This window comes from Coregonus clupeaformis, chromosome 35 (genome assembly GCF_020615455.1).
Source record: "Coregonus clupeaformis isolate EN_2021a chromosome 35, ASM2061545v1, whole genome shotgun sequence".
In the NCBI taxonomy this organism is placed as follows: Eukaryota; Metazoa; Chordata; class Actinopteri; order Salmoniformes; family Salmonidae; genus Coregonus; species Coregonus clupeaformis.
The window spans coordinates 19,978,609-20,003,749 of NC_059226.1; the positions used below are offsets into that span (position 1 = coordinate 19,978,609).

At 43.7% G+C, this 25,141-nt stretch overlaps 4 protein-coding genes across 4 annotated transcripts; 3 read left to right on the forward strand and 1 right to left on the reverse strand.

Annotated features, from left to right (window-relative positions):
- On the forward strand, nt 1–2,670 carry LOC121568873 (tubulin beta-4B chain-like). Its single transcript, XM_041879338.2, has 4 exons — nt 1–86; nt 800–908; nt 1,083–1,193; nt 1,295–2,670. The coding sequence occupies exons 1-4, from the start codon at nt 30–32 to the stop codon at nt 2,350–2,352; spliced, it is 1,335 nt and encodes a 444-aa protein (XP_041735272.1). The 5' UTR covers nt 1–29; the 3' UTR covers nt 2,353–2,670.
- Nucleotides 2,671–4,072: 1,402 nt separating this feature from the next.
- Nucleotides 4,073–6,835, forward strand: LOC121568870 (tubulin beta-4B chain-like). Its single transcript, XM_041879335.2, has 4 exons — nt 4,073–4,214; nt 4,928–5,036; nt 5,228–5,338; nt 5,447–6,835. The coding sequence occupies exons 1-4, from the start codon at nt 4,158–4,160 to the stop codon at nt 6,502–6,504; spliced, it is 1,335 nt and encodes a 444-aa protein (XP_041735269.1). The 5' UTR covers nt 4,073–4,157; the 3' UTR covers nt 6,505–6,835.
- Nucleotides 6,836–8,689: 1,854 nt separating this feature from the next.
- On the reverse strand, nt 8,690–12,614 carry crb3a (crumbs homolog 3a). Its single transcript, XM_041879337.2, has 4 exons — nt 12,304–12,614; nt 11,131–11,358; nt 9,310–9,353; nt 8,690–9,195 (listed from the first exon to the last, which is right to left on the reverse strand). Exons 2-4 carry the CDS (start codon nt 11,222–11,224, stop codon nt 8,986–8,988), a joined length of 348 nt encoding a protein of 115 aa, XP_041735271.2. The 5' UTR covers nt 11,225–11,358; nt 12,304–12,614; the 3' UTR covers nt 8,690–8,985.
- Nucleotides 12,615–13,843: 1,229 nt separating this feature from the next.
- Nucleotides 13,844–17,326, forward strand: LOC121551298 (histone chaperone asf1b-B). Its single transcript, XM_041863872.2, has 4 exons — nt 13,844–14,379; nt 14,983–15,098; nt 15,689–15,865; nt 16,353–17,326. The coding sequence occupies exons 1-4, from the start codon at nt 14,271–14,273 to the stop codon at nt 16,542–16,544; spliced, it is 594 nt and encodes a 197-aa protein (XP_041719806.1). The 5' UTR covers nt 13,844–14,270; the 3' UTR covers nt 16,545–17,326.
- Nucleotides 17,327–25,141: the final 7,815 nt, after the last annotated feature.

Here is a 25,141-nt window from a genome sequence, read left to right on the forward strand (position 1 = left end):
CACAGCTAACGCCCTTCCTTCCATCCAAAATGCGCGAAATAGTGCATCTGCAAGCCGGACAGTGCGGAAACCAGATCGGAGCCAAGGTATTACTCTTCTCTTGTTTGTATATCAATAAAATAGATTGCTTCATGTGAGGGATTGCATGCGACCTATATAAGCCTCTCGCACTCTCTGCGTAGTGCGTAGCTAAATTAAGAATGGCGGCTTGTAATCCACCCATAAGACTGCATCCTCGATAGGCTATAATAGGCCTATATAGGCCTATTGTGCACGGAAAAATGCATGATCATTCTGTGCACAAGATAAACAAAATTTTAATCGGTGTTGCATATGATGTGACATGTCCTGAGGTTTTTTTTTATTGTTTCCGCTGATTCATTCCCAATGGTTATTTGGGGTCCTTGTAATATGGGCGTGGAAGGGAAAGAAATGGTAGCCTACTAGAAAACCTCCGTCCTCCCTCTTATAACATGATATATTAAACCTAATGAATATTTCTGTCGAAATGACCTTTTAATGCTTAATTTGAAGCATTTAGACTATTACATAATTATGTAAAGGTAATATTTAATACAAGTCATGCTATTTGTGTTGCTCATGAAAAGGTAAATGTCCATGCGACAGAAAATACACATTGCATTATATCTATTTATTTATATTCTAACTTGCACTTTTAAATGGATGCTTCTGTGCATTGCTATTGACTTGCATCTCATCCCCCTGTACCGCCCCTCCCCCCTCTCGCTCCCATTCTCCTCTCTTTCTCTCTCGCACTGTCTCTCTCTGGCTGTCTCAGTTCTGGGAGGTGATCAGTGATGAGCATGGCATCGACCCGACTGGCACCTACCATGGAGACAGCGACCTGCAGCTAGACAGGATCAATGTGTACTACAATGAGGCCTCAGGTACAGTATGCACATTATATAGCAATGCATACATAAACCACATAATACATTAAATAAACTGCTGTTTTAATGAGGAAAAATTACATATTACAGACATACAATTAAATAATACATGCATAAAACGTGTACAGCAACAATAGCTTCAGTATGTCCAACATTTCCCTTCTTTTTCAGGTGGGAAGTATGTCCCCCGTGCCATCCTGGTGGATCTGGAGCCGGGAACCATGGACTCTGTCAGGTCTGGTCCCTTTGGACAGATCTTCAGGCCAGACAACTTTGTCTTCGGTAAGTGGTTGGTGTGTTCAGTGGAGATATGAGATTTGGTGGTAGGCTACTACTAAAGTCTTGTCCAGTGAAGTAATGGGTTATGACACTTCTGTCTGCAGGCCAGAGCGGAGCTGGAAACAACTGGGCCAAGGGCCACTACACAGAGGGAGCAGAGCTGGTAGACTCTGTCATGGATGTAGTGAGGAAGGAGGCAGAGAGCTGTGACTGCCTCCAGGGCTTCCAGCTCACCCACTCCCTGGGTGGGGGCACTGGCTCTGGCATGGGCACCCTGCTCATCAGCAAGATCCGTGAGGAGTACCCTGACCGCATCATGAACACCTTCAGCGTGGTGCCCTCTCCCAAAGTGTCCGACACAGTGGTGGAGCCCTACAACGCCACCCTCTCTGTGCATCAGCTGGTGGAGAACACAGATGAGACCTTCTGCATCGACAACGAAGCCCTCTACGACATCTGCTTCCGCACTCTCAAGCTCACCACACCCACCTACGGAGACCTCAACCACCTGGTGTCAGCCACCATGAGTGGAGTGACCACCTGCCTTCGTTTCCCTGGCCAGCTCAACGCCGACCTCCGCAAATTGGCTGTCAACATGGTGCCCTTCCCCCGCCTGCACTTCTTCATGCCTGGCTTTGCCCCCCTCACCAGCAGGGGGAGCCAGCAGTACCGCGCCCTGTCCGTGCCTGAGCTCACTCAGCAGATGTTCGACTCCAAGAACATGATGGCGGCCTGCGACCCTCGTCACGGCCGTTACCTCACCGTGGCCGCCATCTTCCGTGGCCGCATGTCCATGAAGGAGGTGGACGAGCAAATGCTCAACGTCCAGAACAAGAACAGCAGCTACTTTGTGGAATGGATCCCCAACAACGTGAAGACCGCTGTCTGCGACATCCCACCCCGTGGCCTCAAGATGTCTGCCACCTTCATCGGCAACAGCACAGCCATCCAGGAGCTGTTCAAGCGTATCTCTGAGCAGTTCACTGCTATGTTCCGCCGTAAGGCCTTCCTTCACTGGTACACCGGAGAGGGTATGGATGAGATGGAGTTCACTGAGGCTGAGAGCAACATGAATGACCTGGTGTCTGAGTACCAGCAGTACCAGGATGCCACTGCTGAGGAGGGCGAGTTTGAAGAGGAGGGAGAAGAGGAAGCCGCCTAAACCATCCAGTCACTCAACTGCCAAACAGTCTATCACTCCCCTCCGTCCTGTCCCCAAAGCACAACTTGATTGATTTAAGTTAATGTTAATGAAAAGGAAACTGAATCTGTGATAATTAAATTCATGTGCTCAAGCATCTCTTCAGAGGTTCCCATCAGTCTAATTAGTATCTTGTAAGGTTTTCAGTGCTACGTTGAGATCATCCTAGAAGTCTGAGGGTATTCTAACATGAGGTTTCTTATGAAAGCAGCAAGCTGTAACTCGATTACTAGATGTCTAAATTTAATTATGTGAATAAATTAACAATGTTCCATGCCAGGTGTGTTGCTTTACTTAAATAACCCTTTCAATACCTGAGATAATTTTCTATGTTTACAACAGTTATTTTCTGTAAAAACTCTTATCAGTCCATCATCTGACCTGCTGCTTGTATGTCAGTAAGTAGTACTGACGTACAACCAGCAGGTCAGATATCCCATAGGAATGCAGATATAATACTTTACACACTTTGGACCATGGCAGGTAAATGGTGGTGCAGTGGGAAAAGGTGGGCGGGGAAAGAACTGCTGTATTTTGAATGGTACTGTAATTCCATCCCACAGAATACAGTACCGTACTGTATTTCTGGAGCGCCAAAAACGTTTTGTTTATGGCTAATTTATATATTTTGAGGCATGCCTTGTAAGAGGCTATATTTTTTGCACCCGTTAGTGAGATTGCGTACAGCAATACTCACTATGTGGTTACAGTGCCCCATCAATTTAAAATATATAGGGGACAGGTAATAGTGACAGCAAGACATCAACCTTTAATGGTTGAGCATTTTGCCATGTCCATTTGGCCTGTTTTGCCCTGTAGTAGCTGCTGGTTTGGAAGCCTTTGTTAAGGCCTTTAGAAGTGCAAGTGATACCAAACACCAAATATTCATTGATATGCTGTAATGTATTAACTAGCAGCCAACCTGCTTGCACCAATCTCATGTAATTACAGTGAAATACAAACCCCATCTCCCCACAATGAATGTAATTCATTCATTATGATTGCGGTAGCATTTACTTTTTACAGTATAATACACTAAATTCTATTGTATTTTACCATGTGTCATTACACATTACTTACTTTGATACTGTATTTAGATTACAGTAGTTCTACTGCAATATGAGATACAGTAACTCACTTACCACTAGCTGCCTGTAAATTACTGTTAAATTCACAGCAATCCCTTTACAGTGTACACAACATCAATGCCAGGTCGGTTTCAGAATATTGATTTAATAATAGCCTACTACCATCCGCCTCCATATACAGTATGGTATTTTAAATATGTATTTTTTTGGTTGGTGTCAATATATCATCAGTCCACAGTGTGTGGTTTGTATCTTGTGCTTCACCACTCGTGATTGTGACCACTGTGTTCCTGGGGAAAATCTCCCGTGAACATTCATTAGTGGGTTGATGACAATGATCGCTTCAGCTCACTCACAAGAGTCTATTTTACTGTAGGATGCATGCAGCTATCACTACACCACTCGGTGAGTAGGGTCGGGTAACTGCGCATCTTTGGAACACTCATTGATGAAGACTTCCAAATAACAGCATCCTATCCGCTCTCCTCGAGCCTAGGATCCCTCGTTCTCTCCTCCGGTCTTTGGTTACTATGGGGATAACGCCCACCGATTCGGCCCAGTAGTTGGAGGAGAGGCGGGCTCATCAGACAGTCAGCTGGGTGGGAAGAGAAGAAGCGTCCTCTGAGCCAAATCTCGACTGCCGTCTCCTCACAGCCAACGCCCGTCCACCCATCCATAATGCGCGAAATAGTGCATCTGCAAGCCGGCCAGTGCGGTAACCAGATCGGAGCCAAGGTATCATTATTGACTATTTTGTATTTCCCCAAGAAAATAGATTGCTTCATGTGAATGATTGCAAGCGAGCTAAGATACGCCTTTTTTTTGCCCTCTGCGTAGCAAAATATAGAAAGGCCGCTGGTAATCCACACATAAAATGTATAGAGTAAGCTGGTGCAGAACTGTGTCCATTATCGATAGGCTATAATATAACATGCATGAAAAATGCATGGTCATTCCGTGCACAAAATACAAATGTGTATAAGAGAAATAGTCTAAACAACAGCTATATCCGATTAATATCAGTTTGAAACACTGTTGCATATGAAATGGGCTGATTTTGTATTGTTTCTGCTGACTCATTCCCAATGGTTATTTGCGGTCCCTAAATGGGCGTGCGGTGGAAGGGAGAGATAACGATACTAGAATACCTTCCTCCTTTCTTTTATGACATGACATATTTAACCTGAAAATATTTATATCTAAATTGTATTTTAATGCTTAATTTGAATCATTTAGAGGTGTACATAATTATGTAAAGGGAAGATTTAATGCATTAAGTCATGCTATTTGTGTTGCTCACAAAAAGGTAAATATCCATGCAACAGAAAATACACATTGCATTATATCTATTTATTTATATTTTACATTCTGACTTGCTTTTTAAATGGATGCTTCTGTGTATTGCTATTGACTTGCATCTCAACCCACTCTCTCTCTGGCTGTCTCAGTTCTGGGAGGTGATCAGTGATGAGCATGGCATCGACCCGACTGGCAGCTACCATGGAGACAGCGACCTGCAGCTAGACAGGATCAATGTGTACTACAATGAGGCCTCAGGTACAGTATGCACATTATATAGCAATGCATACATAAACCACATAATAATGTCTCCAATTATTGAAACAAACAGAAATAGACTCTTGCATTAACAATGAAAAAATACTGGCATTCAGAGGTACCCTATAATCACAAATACAGTGCTCAGTAATAATAGCTTCAGTATGCCCAATATTTCCCTTCTTTTTCAGGTGGGAAGTATGTCCCCCGTGCCATCCTGGTGGATCTGGAGCCGGGCACCATGGACTCTGTCAGGTCTGGCCCCTTCGGACAGATCTTCAGGCCAGACAACTTTGTCTTCGGTGAGTGGTTGGTTTGGTAGTCAGTGGAAATATGAGATTTGGTGGTAGACTACAACTGTAATCTTGTCCCGTCAGTGAAGTAGTGGTTTATGACACTCTTGTCTGCAGGCCAGAGCGGAGCTGGAAACAACTGGGCCAAGGGCCACTACACAGAGGGAGCAGAGCTGGTAGACTCTGTCATGGATGTAGTGAGGAAGGAGGCAGAGAGCTGTGACTGCCTCCAGGGCTTCCAGCTCACCCACTCCCTGGGTGGGGGCACTGGCTCTGGCATGGGCACCCTGCTCATCAGCAAGATCCGCGAGGAGTACCCAGACCGCATCATGAACACCTTCAGCGTGGTGCCCTCTCCCAAAGTGTCCGACACAGTGGTGGAGCCCTACAACGCCACCCTCTCTGTACATCAGCTGGTGGAGAACACAGATGAAACCTTCTGCATCGACAACGAAGCCCTCTACGACATCTGCTTCCGCACTCTCAAGCTCACCACACCCACCTACGGAGACCTCAACCACCTGGTGTCAGCCACCATGAGTGGAGTGACCACCTGCCTTCGTTTCCCTGGCCAGCTCAACGCCGACCTCCGCAAATTGGCTGTCAACATGGTGCCCTTCCCCCGCCTGCACTTCTTCATGCCTGGCTTTGCTCCCCTCACCAGCAGGGGGAGCCAGCAGTACCGCGCCCTGTCCGTGCCTGAGCTCACCCAGCAGATGTTCGACTCCAAGAACATGATGGCGGCCTGCGACCCTCGTCACGGCCGTTACCTCACCGTGGCTGCCGTCTTCCGTGGCCGCATGTCCATGAAGGAGGTGGACGAGCAAATGCTCAATGTCCAGAACAAGAACAGCAGCTACTTTGTGGAATGGATCCCCAACAACGTGAAGACCGCTGTCTGCGACATCCCACCCCGTGGCCTCAAGATGGCTGCCACCTTCATCGGCAACAGCACAGCCATCCAGGAGCTGTTCAAGCGTATCTCTGAGCAGTTCACTGCTATGTTCCGCCGTAAGGCCTTCCTTCACTGGTACACCGGAGAGGGTATGGATGAGATGGAGTTCACTGAGGCTGAGAGCAACATGAATGACCTGGTGTCTGAGTACCAGCAGTACCAGGATGCCACTGCTGAGGAGGGCGAGTTTGAAGAGGAGGGAGAAGAGGAAGCCGCCTAAACCATCCAGTCACTCAACTGCCAAACAGTCTATCACTCCCCTCCGTCCTGTCCCCAACTCCATCCCTTCATCCTTATCATCGGCTTTCTCTCAGGAAGGCAGATGTTCCTATATGATTATTTTTTTCCACATTAGACAGTGATCTTACCAGATAGTATTGAACATTTGACATTATTTTGTTTTTGTATGTTGGAAATCCAGTGAATAGTTTTTATTTTCCTACATTCATCTAATCATTGCTTTGCGGAATTAAAAGCAAGTGATTTTAACTATGAAGCCTTCAAGTTGGAAAATGATTAAAGTTTCAATTAAATTGGTACTTTACTCTGTGTTTTCATTGTTTTTATTTGATGGGTGTTATAAATAATGAATATGGTCTTATATAGAATTGATTACTGTACAACATGAAATTGAATGACACACTAGATTAAAGTCAGCATGCACAACTAAAGTATTTCCACATACTGTAAGCTATGTGAATTTGAAGCTATGAGCCAAAAATGTCAAAGGTAAAAGTAGATTTTTGAAAACTGGGTTTGTTAGTGAGCATTCACTACAGGCTGAAGACTAACTGCACTGCCCACTGTGGTGCATGCCAATGAGTTAGTAGAGCAATACATCTGCATTGGAATGCATTCCTAGAATGTAACAACAGGCTAAATGAGACTGACGTATAGTGACTGTTAAAGACTTGGCTGCATTGTTTTCAACAGTCGTCATCACTTCCCAGCTCCTGCAGTCAGTTGCCGCTGGCTAATAATTCTGTCTGAAGCTATTTTGTCAATCACAGCTTCACCAAAAGCTGACCAGTAAGGTCTGCATGCTGAGTCAAGTGTGTCATTTCTCATACACTTCACACTCACCATTTTAGGGATGTCTGATACGTCAGGATATGATGCTCTTTCTTCTGCTTTTGTCCTCTGGTTAATTCCTCATATAAGTGTGGTTGTGTTTTCACACCAGAGAGACCCAGAAGCAAGTCTTGACACCATCTGATCAAAGTCCAGCACTGATTATGCAAAAAAAATCTGCTGAGGTAGCCAATTCTAAAAATGACTATTAGTATTTATTTAACATGTAGGCTACAATAGATAAATATGTCATGACATTGTAAAACAACTCTACATTATGAGAATTGAATCCCATCATGGGCTTTGCAACATACAAACAACATACTGGTAAGAACACACATGGAATATACAATCTAATGTAATATACAATTTCATCCAATGTTAAATTAATATGACAATTATGAAATACTACAATACAATTATTCAAGAGCAAACAATCATTCATTTTGTGCTTAAATATGATTAAGAATTGAATAATTATTTGATCTGCACACGGTATCCACAAACAGAGAATATCCCACTGGGAGAAATGTTTTCTAGATAATATTAGGTTACAGAGTCATTATCTGTAAAGCTGGATACAGGACTGATTCAGTAGTAAGACATGTATTGAGGTAAGTAATCAGTGTAAAAGTCTAGACAATGAAATGCTTTTCTGACAATCAATAGTGGTTTCCTCGTAAACAAATATTATTGCACGCTATACATTTAAGTAATCTATAAATAATTTATACAAACATTTACATTACATTCCGATATCATTTTTTGCATGTATCAAGCAAGCACAGGGTCTGCTTACGATTATAGAAGTTCAACTGTATCCAGTCTTTTAGTAGCTGTTGAGAGAGCCAAATTGCCTAGACAGAGGACTGAAATACTCAGAGTGAAATGTATTTACCAAAGACGAGTATGAGCAGAGACTGAATACTGGTCCTCTTCCATCTAGTGCAGGTGATGGTTTGGTTCCTCTTCCAGTATGACCATTTGAATGATTGTGTACATGTCTATCCCATTCAAATATGCCAGTGCTATTAAATAACACACCATAGAGAAAGCAGTCAGCACCTCATGGACCTTAGTTCTAGTTGTTCTAGTTGAGGGATGTGGTATTTGTGGTAGCTATCCCAACGTTTGTGTCCTGGTCCTGTACTAGCACTAGTCCATGTGCTTGCAGTACATACAGTACACTTATTTATTTTAATTTTATTTTACCTTTATTTAACTAGGCAAGTCAGTTAAGAACAAATTCTTATTTACAATGACGGCCTACACTGGGCCAATTGTGCGCCGCCCTATGGGACTCCCAATCACGGCCGGTTGTGATACAGCCTGGAATCGAACCAGGGGGTCTGTAGTGACGCCTCAAGCACTGAGATGCAGTGCCTTAGACCGCTGCGCCACTCGGGAGCATGGGCCCTCCTCTTCCAGGGCTAGGTCCTGTGTACCTCTCGTCCCATCCTGTATCTGTCAACGTTGTGTCATGACCCTCTAATATCTAATATTGGGGCCAATATAGGGGCCACGGTAAAGGTAATCATAAGCTCTTGAGGTGGAGCTTCTTCAGTCATCAGGATTTTGCTGTTGCTTGGATGTACAGGACAGGTGTTGAGAGACTGCTGAGACACTAGACTCAGATGAGTCTCTCCTCCTTGGGCAGTTTGAGAGCGTCTGGTGTCTCAACACTGTGGGCCCCTGTCTGCTCCTCAGCACTGGGCCGGTACGTCCCCTCAGACTGCCTCTTCTTCCTCACCACGCAGAAAAGCCACGCTAGCACAGCAGATGCTATGGCCAGCAGCCCCAGTATAACAGTCGGGGCCACAATAGCTGCAATGTTGGGTCCCTAGAGGCAGAACAACACAGGGGTAGCAGTCATTCTCACAAATAAAGCTCTGGATACTTCTGGTTTAATTTCCTCTAACAGAAACAGAGATAAAGATAGCAGCAGTTTACTCACTGGGGCAGTTGTGTTAGAGGGTAATCCATTAGTTGTGTTGTCCCCTGTAGAAAGCATTAAAGATTACCACTCAGGTCATTGTAATAGTTTGCTACAAGAATACAAATACACCCTCTCTTTGCTCAATGTAGGATAACACAATAGGATTGAACAATGTGGAAAAACAGGACATTTTCAAATGACACACTGAACCAACTGCAGGTGATAAAAATGACAGTTGTGGTGCTCTGAGGCAACAACCTACATGTCCACACATGACCACATACCAGAACAACAGGCTAAAGTCAAGCATTCATATGAGTATTGTTTATATTATTTTTTGTTGTTGTATTGTTTGTATATCGTTGTATTTTAAATTTGTGTGACTGTCCTTGTCTATCAGTGTATCAGTGTTTTGTTACTTTTCATGTTTTGTGTTTTTTTGTGGACCACTGGAAGAGTAGCTGCAGCTTCTGCAAAAGCTCATGCGGATCCCAATAAACAAATAATAAACAAATAAGCAAAAGTTTTAACACATCAAGTTACTTAAATACAGTTAAGAGTAATTTATTTACAGCGGAGGGGGAAACAAAACAGAAAGGTAGAAGTTGATGTCATTTTTAGATTGATAGATCGACAACATAATAGCCTATTGCAATGCGATAGGATCACTGGGTTCCTCAAGTCCAGTGCTTTGTTCAGGCACTTTCTCCATCACCAGCCATGTGATTACTCTGTGACATCCCGCACAGTAACTACTTGAATGTAGGAGAGGGGGAGGAGAGGACTTGGAATGCGGCCTTTGCCTCTGGTCAGTGGAGCTCAGCCCCTGAACAATTTTACTTGTTGAACTATCCGGAAAAGCACAACTATATTTCTATTACCATGTCACTGCGGTGTCAAAGTGATTATTGACTATCAATTCAGGGTAGATGTCTTGCTTGGAAAACTTAAACGCCCATTTAGGGATTTCAAACAAAGTTAATGATTGGCTAAGGCAAATAGTAAAATAGTAAACTCTCCCAAGGGCAAAAGTACACCTTGATAACAAAAAACAAGGCTAGGTTGTTTGGGGGAGGGGCACAGCTTTTGCTCAAAATGAGACACCGAAAAACCTCCTGTAGCAGTGACAGCCAGATACGTTTATTGTAGCAAACTAACTACAGTTGACATTACAGCTTGGAGGTGTCTGCATTGAAGTGCAGCCATTGTTCAGTGTTGTCCCATTACCAGAAAAGCAGAAGAGTTTGTTGTTGGAGTTACTGCCAGAGCACTCAGAACAACCACTAAAAGGCTGCTTTATTTATTGTTTCTTGCTGAGTAATGTACAGCTATAATGCATTGTAAAAACGTTCTATAAGCACATACGACCCCCTTATAACGTCTTACTATCATCTCATAATGAACCTGACTAACAGTTCAGTGCACTGACGAATTGCAGTGTAAAATATAACATATAAGGGCTCATATGTGCTTTAAAACAAGTAATAAAGCATTATAAATATGAGCATTAAGTATTACCATACGTCTATCAGAGAAATCACATGTCCACATTAAGAAAAGTGGGTGTGCCTGAGCTTTTCATACCAATGGTTCCTACCCAAAGCTCTCACGCATTACGAAATATACGTACAACCTGTTGGCATGTTACCGCATGCTTTAGTTTTTATTGCTTAATGCCTAGAATGTTGTGTGCAACCTGCTTTTGTGCTTTTGTGCATATCGTTCCAGGCAGTCGTACAATAGATTGTTTGTCTGTGGTCAGAGACAATCCAGTGTGGTGGTGATGGGGTTATTTCACAAGAAAGACGGGGGGATTGTAGAGGCGGTGGCATGACTCACCCATAACCCGGACAGGATTACTCCCCAGGACCAGTAGTAGGACACTCCCAGCCAGGAGACCAGGCCAGGCCGTCATGTCTGGGAGCAGTGCCATCTCCACTCAAACCGATGGGTTCTAGAGAGGGTAGATCATCAGCAAGGGGACGCCTGGACATCAGGTCAGGGCCATTTCATCAGGAGTAGTGCTCAGCAGCACAAGCACACTGGTGTCAGTCTCCCCAGGGCGCTCTAAAGAGATGAAGATTATAGTGTTAAAGAAAAAAAAACAGTTCATACGGAGCTACATTGAGCCTGAGTCTCTATTGAAATCCCAATATTATTGAGTCTGGTTCATAAAGTGACATAAAATGCAAGAGAAGATGAAATCCTAACAGCTCTCTCTACTTAATTCCTCATAGAATTATTGTAAGTCCCAGGAGAAACAATTATCCCATACCATGACAATACAATAAAACAGATTGAATCAAGTTATTATAAAAATGTCAGACTGTCAGAAACTGTCCAACCTGAAATTGATAGGGCTGCAGGTAGCCTAGCGGTTAAGAGCATTGGGCCAGTAACTGAAAGTTCGCTGGTTAGAATCCCCGGGCCGCCTAGATTAAAAATCTGTTGATGTGCCCTTAAGCAAGGCACTTAACCCTAATGGCTCCTGTAAGTCCCTCTGGATAAGAGTGTCTGCTAAATGACTAAAATGTCGATTTGACCACAGAGGCAAAATTACAATTATGATTAATTCAGCACCATGACCACCTCCCCAAAAAGTTTTCAGATCCTTCAAGGCACATTCAGGATAATTTGTTTGAGACATATAGGCCTTTATTCCAAATGAAACGTTTAAGGTGGGCTGACTTAGTAAAACTAGTGGGATATGTGAACAATTGCACCTGTTCAGGGAGGTGGGGAGGGAGGGCATTGAGATAACAAATGCCAATTAATAAATAATATTGTTAGTAAATGTTGTGAAAGTAGCGTCCTATCGAAATAAAAGTAAAACCCTATAAAAGTATTGTAAAGTATAGGATTTACTGTGCCCCATAATTCATTTCCAATACTTCCAAGCCATTTTATGTAAAGAGATACCGCACACCTGCCCCGCAACAAACTAGTCGATATAATAATACAAGAAGTATAGGATTTTATTATAGACAGAGCTGTACAGAACATTATACACACCTTTTCACCGAATAATGTTGATATTAGTTTTATACAACGGGGATCAATCCAACTCCTTGCGAAAAAAACAACGGGTCGCTTCCGCCGCCTCACCTAATCGAGTGAGTGGGTGAACCGAAACTGGCTCAAATGTCAGGACGGGTTTATGATTAAACCTCTCCCAACAATGTCCGAAAAAATAATCTGCTAAACTAAATCCGATAGCAAGGCCGTTTTAGTGGCTGAATGGGTATATTTTGATATATGTCACCGTAGACTACCTGTATAGGTTTAACTATGTAAAACAGTTTTTTTCATTCCCTCTTCACGTCGCCCCTATGGTCACATGGTTCACTTCAGTCTCATGTTACAGTACCTGAGCCCAGTATCAACCTGTGGCACAGGAGACAGATACGCCTTTGTATGATGAGGCACCAGAGTAGTGGACAAAAATCCACCAGCTCAATGGAGCCTACTTCCTCCCATTGCTCATGCTCTCTCACTCATTATGGATCCTTCACTATTAGATTTCTATGGGAACCTTTCTCAAGTTCTACACTGTTCTATTGATGTGTGTCTGAAGCTTTGAAAGTGTCCATCTACATTTTTTTCCATCTGCAAGAGAAAGATAAAAGGCTGTGGATATGTTCAGGCCCAATGAGTAAACACTGAACATTTTGAGAAACTTTAGGCTGCATTTTTAAATCCTGTATTTTAAGGGCCACAGTTTCATGTGTGTGCATGGTGAGAATTTCTTTGCGGTTTTAGGACCTCTAGTGGAGAGCAATTATATTTTTTTCTAGCCGACCCCATCCTCAAAGCAAGATTTAAAAAATCCTGAAATACCATGAGCACAGCTAATTATGGTATCTTAATCCTTGCCTAATCACAGTTTCATCTAGGCCTATGCCAGAATGTGACTGAAGACTGGCATAGAAAACACAGTCTGTTCAATATATGATTACATTTCCATGTTTCTATTTGGTGTGGTTAATTGTCAATCCATAACCACCCCAATATTGCATGTTACGTGGGCATACATTCTGCAGTCTGCAAAAAGCACTGAGTAGTCACATTATTATGTGTGCAGAAAGTATCTCTGCCACAGGCCCTTGGGTTAATAGTCTCCCATGTATTGAAGTACACAACATGAATTTGAAGTATGCATCATACATTTCTAGAGCCCTATACATATACGTAAATCCACTGAAACCCACACACACACAAATGTGGTGTTGACATTATGGGACCAAAAATGAAATAGTCCTGGGACTTTCCTCTTCACTCCAGACTAGAATGTAGAAATGTTTCCATCTCAAAAGAGTGGCTGAATATGGTACAGTGGTTGAGTTTGTTTGCTTTGGCCAAAGCGGTGGGGTACATGGGGGAGTAGGGTCGTGTCATTTTAATTTCTACCTGAAACGTTTTGTAACGTGTAATTGCACCCGTTTTGTGGCGTTGTTCGAGCACAACGTTATTGTTGCTGGCCAATCATAGCTTTACTTTTCTTCTACCCAGCGAATCATCGTTTAGAATAGAAAAACAACCCGCCCCATTTCATTCGACATTTTGGTGGCTTTGTGAAATTTACTGGCGGGTGATTTGTTTGTTCATGAAATAGCTATATTGAACAAAACTAGTCAGAGGAATATTTCAGAAACCAGTAAATACTTTAAAAACGAATGGCACGTTGTTAAAGAATACAATTTCTGTAGAAAGTATTGGCTCATATAGCAGGCGATCATAACAATAAGATATATCTACCAAATAATTTCAAAATTACACTAAAGCGTAGCTGTCAACCTGCGAAATCAGATGCATTTTTAAACGCAACAACCGAATTTCTCTTCGTGTGAGCTGCGTGAGAACGTTGCTTGCTAGTTGCTACATTGTTGCGGCCTGAAACCTTCCCTGGAAAATTTGCTTGACAGTCCAGTTTGCTAGCGACTCAGCCAGCGCGTCTGTCACTCGCAGCAGGAACAGCAATAATGGCGAAGGTTCAAGTACTAAATGTCGCTGTCCTCGATAACCCGAGTCGATTCGGAAACCCATTTCAATTCGAAATAACATTTGAGTGCATGGAAGACCTGCCAGAAGGTAAGTGTTGTGCTCACCTGTCGAATAATTACTTTGTTTATTCTCATCTGACGATTTATGGCTAGCTTGCTAACGTTAGCTTGCTAGCTAAATTGCCAGTTGTTTGAACATGAAGTAGCTAGCCTAGCTGATAATCTCGCTAGCTAGCTAGTTCTGGCAAACAAAGAATGGTTAATTACTGCTTTATATGCCTACTGAACAAAGAGGTGGCTCGTTTAAATTTATATATATATATATTTTTTACACATTGTACTTTGATATTGCTTAGCTACATGGTGGCGTTAGTTGATATGGCTATTTTAGCTGGCTAGCTTAGCTAGAATGGTGTCAAACTTTTTGTTTGTATTTGGTTGGCGGTGGGGGGGAATTCTTACGTAGGTAACTAACGCTAACTTCTAGAACACGCATTGATATGTAGTGGTCCACTTGCCTTGCGCGTTATCTTACCCAAACAATCAAATCATTTCACAGGTGTAATTGATAACAGAATGCTGACCAGAGCAGTCTTCACAGTCCAGCTATTTCCTTCTTTCTCCAAAGTTTCAAACGGAGTTTGTTGGTCCGGAAGACAGTGATTTTACTTTATTATTTTTTGTGTTGCAGATCTTGAGTGGAAGATCATCTATGTGGGTTCAGCAGAGAGTGAAGAGTATGACCAGACCCTTGACTCTGTTCTGGTTGGCCCAGTACCAGCCGGGAGGCACATGTTTGTGTTCCAGGTAAGTTTTATAGATGGAAGTAACTAACAATGTTATTTCAGCTGTTGTCTGGCTGCAGCTTTCCTTGCTCCTCTTCATTCCCCAGCCCAATCTAGCATACACCCCCCTCTCTACCTGTGTCCATTCTTTTTGCCTTTCATCTTTCATTCAACCCTTCTGGCAAATTTCCCCACAGTTTTACCAAAAAGGCTCAGACTTTTGTGTTCATCTCCATGGCCCAGTTCCTGGGTCTCATTGGACCATGGCCTCAGTGGACCTGCTCTGATTTGGGGCAAAGGCCACTGGTACTTTACACATAATTTACATAACAATGGCCAACTGTGAACATGGGTTAGCACCTTCTCACAAAACAACTGTTTTGATGATGCAGAGGTTGTTGATTCTGCTCGTCACAAGGTCTCAGTGTCAGTCCTAGCGATGGAAAGAGTTCCCAAAAAATAACTCTGAGCTTATAACATAATCACTAGCGACACACTGGTGCTGTATTGGAGAAACCAGATATACAAACTATACCCTCCCCCTTACCCCTCTCTCCTCCTGCCTTCCTCCTTGCACCTCATCGTCATCTACAGTATGTTACCTCTCAACAGGCGGATGCCCCAAACACGGGTCTGATTCCAGAAAGCGATGCTGTCGGTGTCACTGTGGCGCTAATCACCTGTACATACCGCGGACAGGAGTTCATTCGCATCGGGTACTACGTCAACAACGAGTACACTGACCCTGAGCTGCGGGAGAACCCACCCATCAAACCTGACTATGGACAGGTAAAGGAGGAAACTCTCAATGGGTGTGCATGATTTAGCTTGACTGTGTTTCCTTCCAGGAAGATGTTCAAGTTTTATTAGTCGTATGTACACAATACACATGGTACTTGTTCCCTCCCATCTGCCCTTGTTCACTACCATTCACAGATCTGACAGGACTGTTACATTAATATTGAGGAAACTAGGTGGAGCTATTGCTTACACCTACCAATTTATATCAGATCTATGAAGGGGAATGAATGATGGCAGAGTAGAGGGGACAACTTTTTGGAATTAAATTCAACCTTTCTGTTGTGGAAGGGCGAAGTATCCACTAATACATTGGTCTTAAAGTGCAAACTCTGCCCACTCACCATGGGCACATGTCCCACTGTACTGCTCAGGCTTCAGTATAATGTAAAAATGGAACGTCTTATTGCAAATAAAAGTACATGTACTGAATAATTTCATTGGAATACCACCTTAATGCTGTTTGTCTGTCTTCCAGCTCCAGAGAAATATTTTGGCTTCAAACCCACGTGTAACAAGATTCCATATAAACTGGGAAGGGTGTGCAGAAAGGATGGAAGACTCAGAGAATGTGGATCCTGCCCCCAACTCTATGCTGCCCCCATCTTGCCTCCCAGGCAAGGCCCCACCCATAGGGTTGCTACCTGACAACTCTATGGACTGCTTGTAGAGGGAAACATGCATATACTCACACATAATCAATGATCAACCCAAACACTATAAGCAGAAGAATGGACATGGACATTCTGACTTGGATGTACAGCCAGCTTTGCCTTACAGCTGCTCTTATTTCCCTGAAACTGTCAACAACACACTCTCACCTTGGACTTCAGAGGACTACAGTGTCTTGCAACCAAGACAATCTTTCTGGAGTCATCTTTATGTATTGGAAGTTAAAACTAATTCATCCCTTCATTTTTAATACTATCAACAGGGCGAAAGCTGAAATATCCAAGTTTCCATAAATGTTTAGCAGCTAATTGGCAGAAATACTGATTCACACCAACTAGTCAGCTGTTAATTATGTAATGTAAATACCAACAGAGGATTGTGTGAAGCAAAATGGAGGAAGAAATGACTCAAGTTGCAGGAAGGAAAATAATGGTGGTATTTTTTGGCTCTTTCTGAGATGTTATGTTTAAGTGTTTATGGTCCTTATAGCATTTGGGTTACTGTTTTCCCCCTTTGATGTTTTGGGATACTTTTTTGGGGGGGGGGGGCAGCTAATACTGGTATGTACATATGTTTTTTATTTTTATTTTCCTGTGTGCCATTTTGTTTTGAAATAAATCTTTTTTTGTTATGTGATGTGTGTGATTGTCTCTGACAAGCTTTGAGACTTGTGATGAAAACGGCAAAGATGGTATTCTACATCTGATTATTTAATGGAGTATCACCTTTCCTCAACTTTGAATGGTTTTGCATTGAAAATAATGGGTGTAGCTTCCTCTACTTTTTGTTACATTCATAAATACAGTGGGGGGAAAAAAGTATTTAGTCAGCCACCAATTGTGCAAGTTCTCCCACTTAAAAAGATGAGAGGCCTGAAATTTTCATCATAGGTACACGTCAACTATGACAGACATAATGATTTTTAAAAAATCCAGAAAATCACATTGTATGATTTTTAATGAATTTATTTGCAAATTATGGTGGAAAATAAGTATTTGGTCAATAACAAAAGTTTCTCAATACTTTGTTATATACCCTTTGTTGGCAATGACACAGGTCAAACGTTTTCTGTAAGTTTTCACACACTGTTGCTGGTATTTTGGCCCATTCCTCCATGCAGATCTCCTCTAGAGCAGTGATGTTTTGGGACTGTCGCTTGGCAACACAGACTTTCAACTCCCTCCAAAGATTTTCTATGGGGTTGAGATCTGGAGACTGGCTAGGCCACTCCAGGACCTTGAAATGCTTCTTACGAAGCCACTCCTTCGTTGCCCGGGCAGTGTGTTTGGGATCATTGTCATGCTGAAAGACCCAGCCACGTTTCATCTTCAATGCCCTTGCTGATGGAAGGAGGTTTTCACTCAAAATCTCACGATACATGGCCCCATTCATTCTTTCCTTTACACGGATCAGTCATCCTGTTCCCTTTGCAGAAAAACAGCCCCAAAAGCATGATGTTTCCACCCCCATGCTTCACAGTAGGTATGGTGTTCTTTGGATGCAACTCAGCATTCTTTGTCCTCCAAACACGACGAGTTGAGTTTTTACCAAAAAGTTCTATTTTGGTTTCATCTGACCATATGACATTCTCCCAATCCTCTTCTGGATCATCCAAATGCACTCTAGCAAACTTCAGACGGGCCTGGACATGTACTGGCTTAAGCAGGGGGACACGTCTGGCACTGCAGGATTTGAGTCCCTGGCGGCGTAGTGTGTTACTGATGGTAGGCTTTGTTACTTTGGTCCCAGCTCTCTGCAGGTCATTCACTAGGTCCCCCCCGTGTGGTTCTGGGATTTTTGCTCACCGTTCTTGTGATCATTTTGACCCCACGGGGTGAGATCTTGCATGGAGCCCCAGATCGAGGGAGATTATCAGTGGTCTTGTATGTCTTCCATTTCCTAATAATTGCTCCCACAGTTGATTTCTTCAAACCCAGCTGCTTACCTATTGCAGATTCAGTCTTCCCAGCCTGGTGCAGGTCTACAATTTTGTTTCTGGTGTCCTTTGACAGCTCTTTGGTCTTGGCCATAGTGGAGTTTGGAGTGTGACTGTGAGGTTGTGGACAGGTGTCTTTTATACTGATAAGTTCAAACAGGTGCCATTAATACAGGTAACGAGTGGAGGACAGAGGAGCCTCTTAAAGAAGAAGTTACAGGTCTGTGAGAGCCAGAAATCTTGCTTGTTTGTAGGTGACCAAATACTTATTTTCCACCATAATTTGCAAATAAATTCATTAAAAATCCTACAATGTGATTTTCTGGATTTTTTTCTTCTCAATTTGTCTGTCATAGTTGACGTGTACCTATGATGAAAATTACAGGCCTCTCTCATCTTTTTAAGTGGGAGAACTTGCACAATTGGTGGCTGACTAAATACTTTTTCCCCCCACTGTATCTGCAGTGTAGTACGCTCACCTCTCATGGTGCATATTTTAGAAATTGACTGCCTGGTTTGCTTGTTGCCAGGCAACTTGAATTACAGCTGTCTTCAAGACAAAATGGTGAAAATGTTAACGTTCAAATTTCCCCATTTTCACTGATTCCTGTTTTCTCTTCTCATTGACTTCAGAGTTCACTGAATGTAATCCTTTTGTGAAAGGTTTGCTGAAAAAACATGCATGTAAGGACGCTTGCAATTATTGACAGCTATGAAATGTATGACATTATCTTTTCTGGATAGGAGATCATGGCAAAAGAGGTATGTGAATGTGGGCTGTCTGGTGGTAAAATCTGATATCTAGGACAATTCGTGCAATATTAAATATTATTATAATTAAATGACACTGGTTTCCTTACCAGTCATACTAACAACATTTACGTTTACATTTCTGTCCAACTTAGCTATTTTAAGATTAATGTAAGTCGCTCTGGATAAGAGCGTCGATGTGCTAAATTACTAAAATATAAATGTACATTTACCGATAGAACTTGGAATGTATCAAGTGGTTTACTCCGAGATAATCCAGATTTCTTTTTGATATTCTAAAAACGTAGATCTCCGCGTGCCTTAAATTCTGACCAACTTTCTAAAAATAGCCCGTCTTGACGTCACACAGCCAATCACGGATTAGTCGGGCGGGAGGGGTCGGTATAGGGCCAGTTTGCCACAGGCCTTGCCTTTCGATAACACTCTATTATGCACGAATAAGACGAACTTTGTGAAGGGGTGAATCATACCTATATTTCTCGACCATTGAGTTAACCAAAACCACCAAGGAAAAACCAAGCATTTGGTAAACTAGAGGAAAATAATAAATGACGTTTTTAGCTGGTCTGAGAAGGCGGGATAAAAAGACCATTTGACAGATACCAATAGACAAATCACAACATCACAACGATTGGATTTACTGATGCATATCCAATCAACAGTTGTCTCGTACTGTCTGTCACATAAGTATTGGCCAATGAGGTATATTCAGGGAGTGGATCTCTGAAGCAAGAGTTCGTCTCACTGTAGTCTGAGGATTAATGGAGGGGACTGTTGATTTTGGCAAGTAAGCCACAGCTGATCGGTTCTGAAACCTGATAAATCATCGGACCTGAGATCAAGGAAAGGAAGGGGCTGCTATCGATTTGGAATAATAATTACTTGGGAAAGTCGAAATATAAGGTTTTTGTGTCGGAATACATTGGAAAGTCAAGGGCCTTTAGTGGGGTCTGCAAGTGATAGCTAGCTAGCTAGTAGGAAGGCGACGATAGCTAGCTTGCTAGCTAGCCAGCCAGACAGGTGCGCAGAACCGGTTCGACGTTCTGGATTGGACCAGGGAGAGCTGAGCAACATTCGCTACCGAAATAGAGGGAAAACCGGCTAGCTAGCTAGGTCGTTGGCTAGCCACTGGCTGGCCATCTAGCTAGCCTGTACAGTTAGCTAGTTTACCCCCCCAACCCCGGATAAAAAAAGTAGTGGCGGAGTACAATTGACACCTCACTGTTGGCTAGTTAGCTATGATAGCAGCCAGTTAGTAGCCAGCTTCCTCAAATACAGAACTCGGATCGTGAAGAAAACTCAAAAGTAACCCAGATCCAAGGGGTCCCTATCGGCCTGCAATCATGGGCAACGCGCCCACCGCCAAGAAGGGCAACGAGATGGAAAGTGGTGAGTTTACTTTGCTTCCTACTAGTAACTGTTAGTTGTACTAGCTGCTTGACAACTAACAGTAACAACTAAGGTTTGTTACATGTCTGCATTGCAGACACACATTACATTGCTACACGCGATGGATGAAATTAAGATCCAATATGCATTCAATATCCTCTTGTAGCCTAGTCATTACATTTCCGTATTATTTCCAATCTCCAGCCTTGTACGCTTGCATGGTAAATTGTACGCGCTCCTCTTCACTTTGGCCTCTTGTTGATAAGATTGTGCGCTTATATATGATTATATAGCTATGATTATTGACAGAGGTTAAGTAATTTACCTTGAATTCAAGGTAAATTCAAGCCTTTACCTTGAATTTCCAAAAGGTTAGTCTGGTTGTAGCCAGGAAACCCCCCAAAACCAGAATGGCAACTTGACACACGCCCATGTCAGCCAATTACCACTACACATATCTACCTAGTACACCCTATTTTCACAACAAATGCTAGGCCTAGGCTTCCACCTGTCATATCTGGGGGTTATGTACAACAGTTGATAGTTCTCTGCAGGACTGTCAATATTGAGTTTGATGTGGAACTCAACACTCCAACTCAATTGACTACTGCACTGTTCCTCTTTCACCTGTATGTTTGGTAGTACTGCGTCTTTATCTAGGAAAGGGATGGGCAACTTTGATGGGGGTGGGGGCCACAACAAATCTGAACTCCTCATTTGGGGCCGCAGTGGCTCGCGGGTCTGCGTAACCACATCCATACCCACAGATGCAGTCAGAGGCCTAGGCTCCAAAGGCTGCCTTTTGGGGGCCCTAAGCTAAATTTAAGTTTTAGAGTTAATTTCCTGGAGTTCTACATATTTTGCCATGTGGCGTAGAGAAATGTTTTCAGTTTTTAATATATGACAGAGTGACTAATAAAATCAATGGGGCCACCCAGGTCGGTAATTCGACCATGATTACTACAAGTTTAGATAGCTGGCAGCTAGACTAACTTACCAACCTAAAAAATGTTAGCTGACATGGTCTAATTGCGTGACTATCCGTGACTGACATAACAAGAGAACTGCTGATGCACAACCACATTTCGAAATTGCACCTTGTGTATTCTACTATTGAGCAAAAGGCTAAAGCTGCCGCTTTCAAGGAACGGGACACGAATCCGGACGCCTGTAAGAAATCCTGCTTTGGGGCCTCGCGAGTGGCGCAGCGGTCTAAGGCACTGCATCGCGTCACTACAGCCTGGGGTTCGATCCCAGGCTGTGTCATTACCGGCCGTGACTGGAGTCCCATAGGGTGGCGCACAATTGGCCCAGCGTCGTCTGGGTTATGCGAGGGTTTGGCCGGGGGGACTTTACTTGGCTCATCGCTCTCTAGCGACTCCTTGTGGCGGGCAGGGCGCCTGCAGGCTGACCTCGGTCGTCAGTTGAACAGTGTTTCCTCCGGGTTAAGCGAGCGGGTGTTAAGAAGCGTGGTTTGGCGGTTCATGTTTCGGAGGACGCATGACTCGACCTTCGCCTCTCCCGAGCCCGTTTGGGAGTTGCTGTGATGAGACAAGATCGTAATCACGAAATTGGGGAGAAAAAGGGGTACAAAAATAAATAATAGATCCCGCTTTGACCTCTGACAAGCCATCAAACAGGCAAAGCGTCAATACAGTACTAAGATCAAATCCTACTACACTGGCTCTGATGCTTGTCGGATGTGGCAGGGCTTGCAAACTATCACGGATTACTAAGGGTAACTCAGCCGCAAGCTGCCCAGTGACACAAGCCTACCAGACCAGCTAAATGCCTTCTATGCTTGCTTCGAGGCAAGCAATATTGAACCATGCAGGAGAGCACCAGCAGTTCCGGGCGACTGTGTGATCTCGCTCTACGTAGCCGATGTGACTAGGACATTTTTTAAACAGGTTAACATTGACGGTTTACCAGGATGCGTACTCCGAGCATGCGCTGACCAGCTGGCGGGTGTCTTCACTGACATTGTCAACCTCTCCCTGACCCAGTCTGTAATACCAATGTTTCAAGCAGACCACCATAGTTTCTGTGCCCAAGAATGCCAAGGTAATCTGTCTAAATGACTATCGCTCCGTAGCACTCACATCTGTAGCCATGAAATGCTTTGAATGGCTTGGCTCACAGCAACACCATCATCCCAGACACCCTGTACCCACTCCAATTTGCATACCGCCCCAACAGATCCACAGATAACGCAATCTCTATTGCACTCCACACTGCCCTTTCCCACCTGGACAAGAGGAACACCTATGTGAGAATGCTGTTCATTGACTACAGCTCAGGGTTGAACACCGTAGTGCCCTCCAAGCTCATCACTAAGCTCAGCACCCTGGGACTAAACACCTCCCTCGTCAACTGGATCCTGGACTTCCTGACAGACCGCCCCCAGATGGTGAGGTTAGGCAACAACACATCCGCCTAGCAGACCCTCAACACGGGGTGTGTGTTGAGGGTGCGTGCTTAGTCCCCTCAGGGGTGCGTGCTTAGTCCCCTCCTGTACTCCATGTTCACCTACGACTGCGTGGCCGCACACGACTCCAACACCTTCATTAAGTTTGCTGATGAGACAATGGTGGTAGGCCTGATTGCCGACGACGATGAGACCACCTATAGAGAGGAGGTCAGTGGCCTGGCAGTGTGGTGCCAGGACAACAACCTCTCCCTCAACGTCAGCAAGACAAGGCGCTGATTGTGGACTACAGGAAACTGAGGGCCGAGCACGCCCCCATCCACATCGACAGGGCTGTAGTAGAGCGGGTCGAGCGCTTCAAAGTTCCTCGGTGTCCACATCACTAAGGAATTAACATGGTCCACACACACCAACACAGTTGTGAAGAAGGCACAACAACGCCTCTTCCCCCTCAGGAGGCTGAAAAGATTTGACAAGATCTTCAAAAAGATCTTCAAAAAGTTCTACAGCTGCACCATTGAGAGCATCTTGACTGGCTGCATCACTGCTTGGTATGTCAACTGCTTGGCATCCGACCGCAAGGCGCTACAGTGGGTAGTGCATACGGCCCAGTACATCACTGGGGCGAGCTCTCTGCCATCAAGGACCTCTATACCAGGTGGTGTCAGAGGAAGTCCATGAAAATAGTCAGACTTCAGCCACCCAAGTCGGACTGTTCTCTCTGCTATTGCACGGCAAGCGGTACCGATGCACAAAGTCTGGAACCAACAGGACCCTGAAAAGCTTCTACCCCCAAGCCATAAGACTACTAAATAGTTAACCAAATAGCTACCCGGACTATCTGCATTGACCGTCTTTGCACTAACTCTTTTGACTCATCACATATGCTGCTGCTATTGTTTATTATATATCCAGTTGCCTAGTCACTTTACCCCTACCTATATCTGTATATATCTACCTCAATTACCTTGTACCCCTGCACATCGACTCGGTACTGGTACCCTGTGTATATAGCCAAGTTATCCTTATTCCTCGTTATAATTTTTTCGCCATTGTTGGGAGGGGCCCGTAAGTAAGCGTTTCACTGTTAAGGCGTCGGCATGCTTCTGTTCAGCTGGTGCCTAGCTGAACTCATCTAACTGAACGAGTGTGCTCGCATACTCCCATAAAAGACCTTCGCTTGAAAAATGATAAAAAGTGGCAATAGTACCGTTTGTCCTTTTTGTGATGCCGTAGCCAGTATACACTTCCTCAACATTTATTAATCTAAGACAACTCAAGAATTCTGTCATAAATTCTGTTTTTGCCAAGAAGATCTTAGTCGCGCAATTTGACATCTAGCTAAGATGTTTGGTGCAGTATTTCTTAATAAAAAAATGTGCATGAAAATGAGTCGTCTCTCGTTGAATGACAACAAATACTTTATTGAAGAATCCCTGTTGTTTACCAATCACGACGAAGGAGCGTAGACTTCGGCTCCGAACTTCGGCTTGCCTCCAGAAAAAATTGTGTGCCCGAACAGCCCCCCCCCAAAACTATCCGAAGTTCAAAGAGAATAAAAACATCACAATGTCTTCATAATATATGCACAAACTCTTCCCAACTGTTTCGGCTGGGAAGCAGCTACACCGGTTGTTTACGAAGCATGTATTCTATATTATAAAAAAATTGTTAGGGGGAGATTGATCCAAGGGGCGGCCAAGGGGCGCCGGTTGCCCTGATCTAGGCCAATCGGTGCCACTCAGGTTATGGTGCCACTACAGAGGCACACATGTCCGGTAGCAGAGGGAAGATCCTCTACTTTCAGTGTAAATAGCTATGTATAGGACTTATACACATTGCAGATGTCCTTTGGATGCAGGTCTTCAGGATAAATGGTCAGCCTTGTTTGGAATAGGGGACAGAATAGTCCTTGTTATGGTCCTCTTTTTGTGATTTCAGTGTTTATCCCTGCCCCAGGCTATACAACTTTCAGAAGCCAAACTTTGCCGGATGTCTGACTGTTTGTTTATATAATGGATGGTACTCGAGGGAACCCCAATGTAAACACAAAGTAGTGGTCATCAGCCTT

Coding starts and splice junctions, on each gene's coding strand:
- LOC121568870 (XM_041879335.2), top strand. CDS start 4,158: ATGCGCGAAATAGTGCATCTGCAAGCCGGCCAGTGCGGTAACCAGATC. Junction 4,215..4,927: donor GTAACCAGATCGGAGCCAAG/GTATCATTATTG, acceptor TGGCTGTCTCAG/TTCTGGGAGGTGATCAGTGA. Junction 5,037..5,227: donor GTACTACAATGAGGCCTCAG/GTACAGTATGCA, acceptor CTTCTTTTTCAG/GTGGGAAGTATGTCCCCCGT.
- crb3a (XM_041879337.2), bottom strand. CDS start 11,224: ATGGCACTGCTCCCAGACATGACGGCCTGGCCTGGTCTCCTGGCTGGG. Junction 9,354..11,130: donor TAATCCTGTCCGGGTTATGG/GTGAGTCATGCC, acceptor TGCTTTCTACAG/GGGACAACACAACTAATGGA. Junction 9,196..9,309: donor CCTCTAACACAACTGCCCCA/GTGAGTAAACTG, acceptor TTCTGCCTCTAG/GGACCCAACATTGCAGCTAT.
- LOC121568873 (XM_041879338.2), top strand. CDS start 30: ATGCGCGAAATAGTGCATCTGCAAGCCGGACAGTGCGGAAACCAGATC. Junction 87..799: donor GAAACCAGATCGGAGCCAAG/GTATTACTCTTC, acceptor TGGCTGTCTCAG/TTCTGGGAGGTGATCAGTGA. Junction 909..1,082: donor GTACTACAATGAGGCCTCAG/GTACAGTATGCA, acceptor CTTCTTTTTCAG/GTGGGAAGTATGTCCCCCGT.
- LOC121551298 (XM_041863872.2), top strand. CDS start 14,271: ATGGCGAAGGTTCAAGTACTAAATGTCGCTGTCCTCGATAACCCGAGT. Junction 15,099..15,688: donor GGCACATGTTTGTGTTCCAG/GTAAGTTTTATA, acceptor ACCTCTCAACAG/GCGGATGCCCCAAACACGGG. Junction 15,866..16,352: donor TCAAACCTGACTATGGACAG/GTAAAGGAGGAA, acceptor TCTGTCTTCCAG/CTCCAGAGAAATATTTTGGC.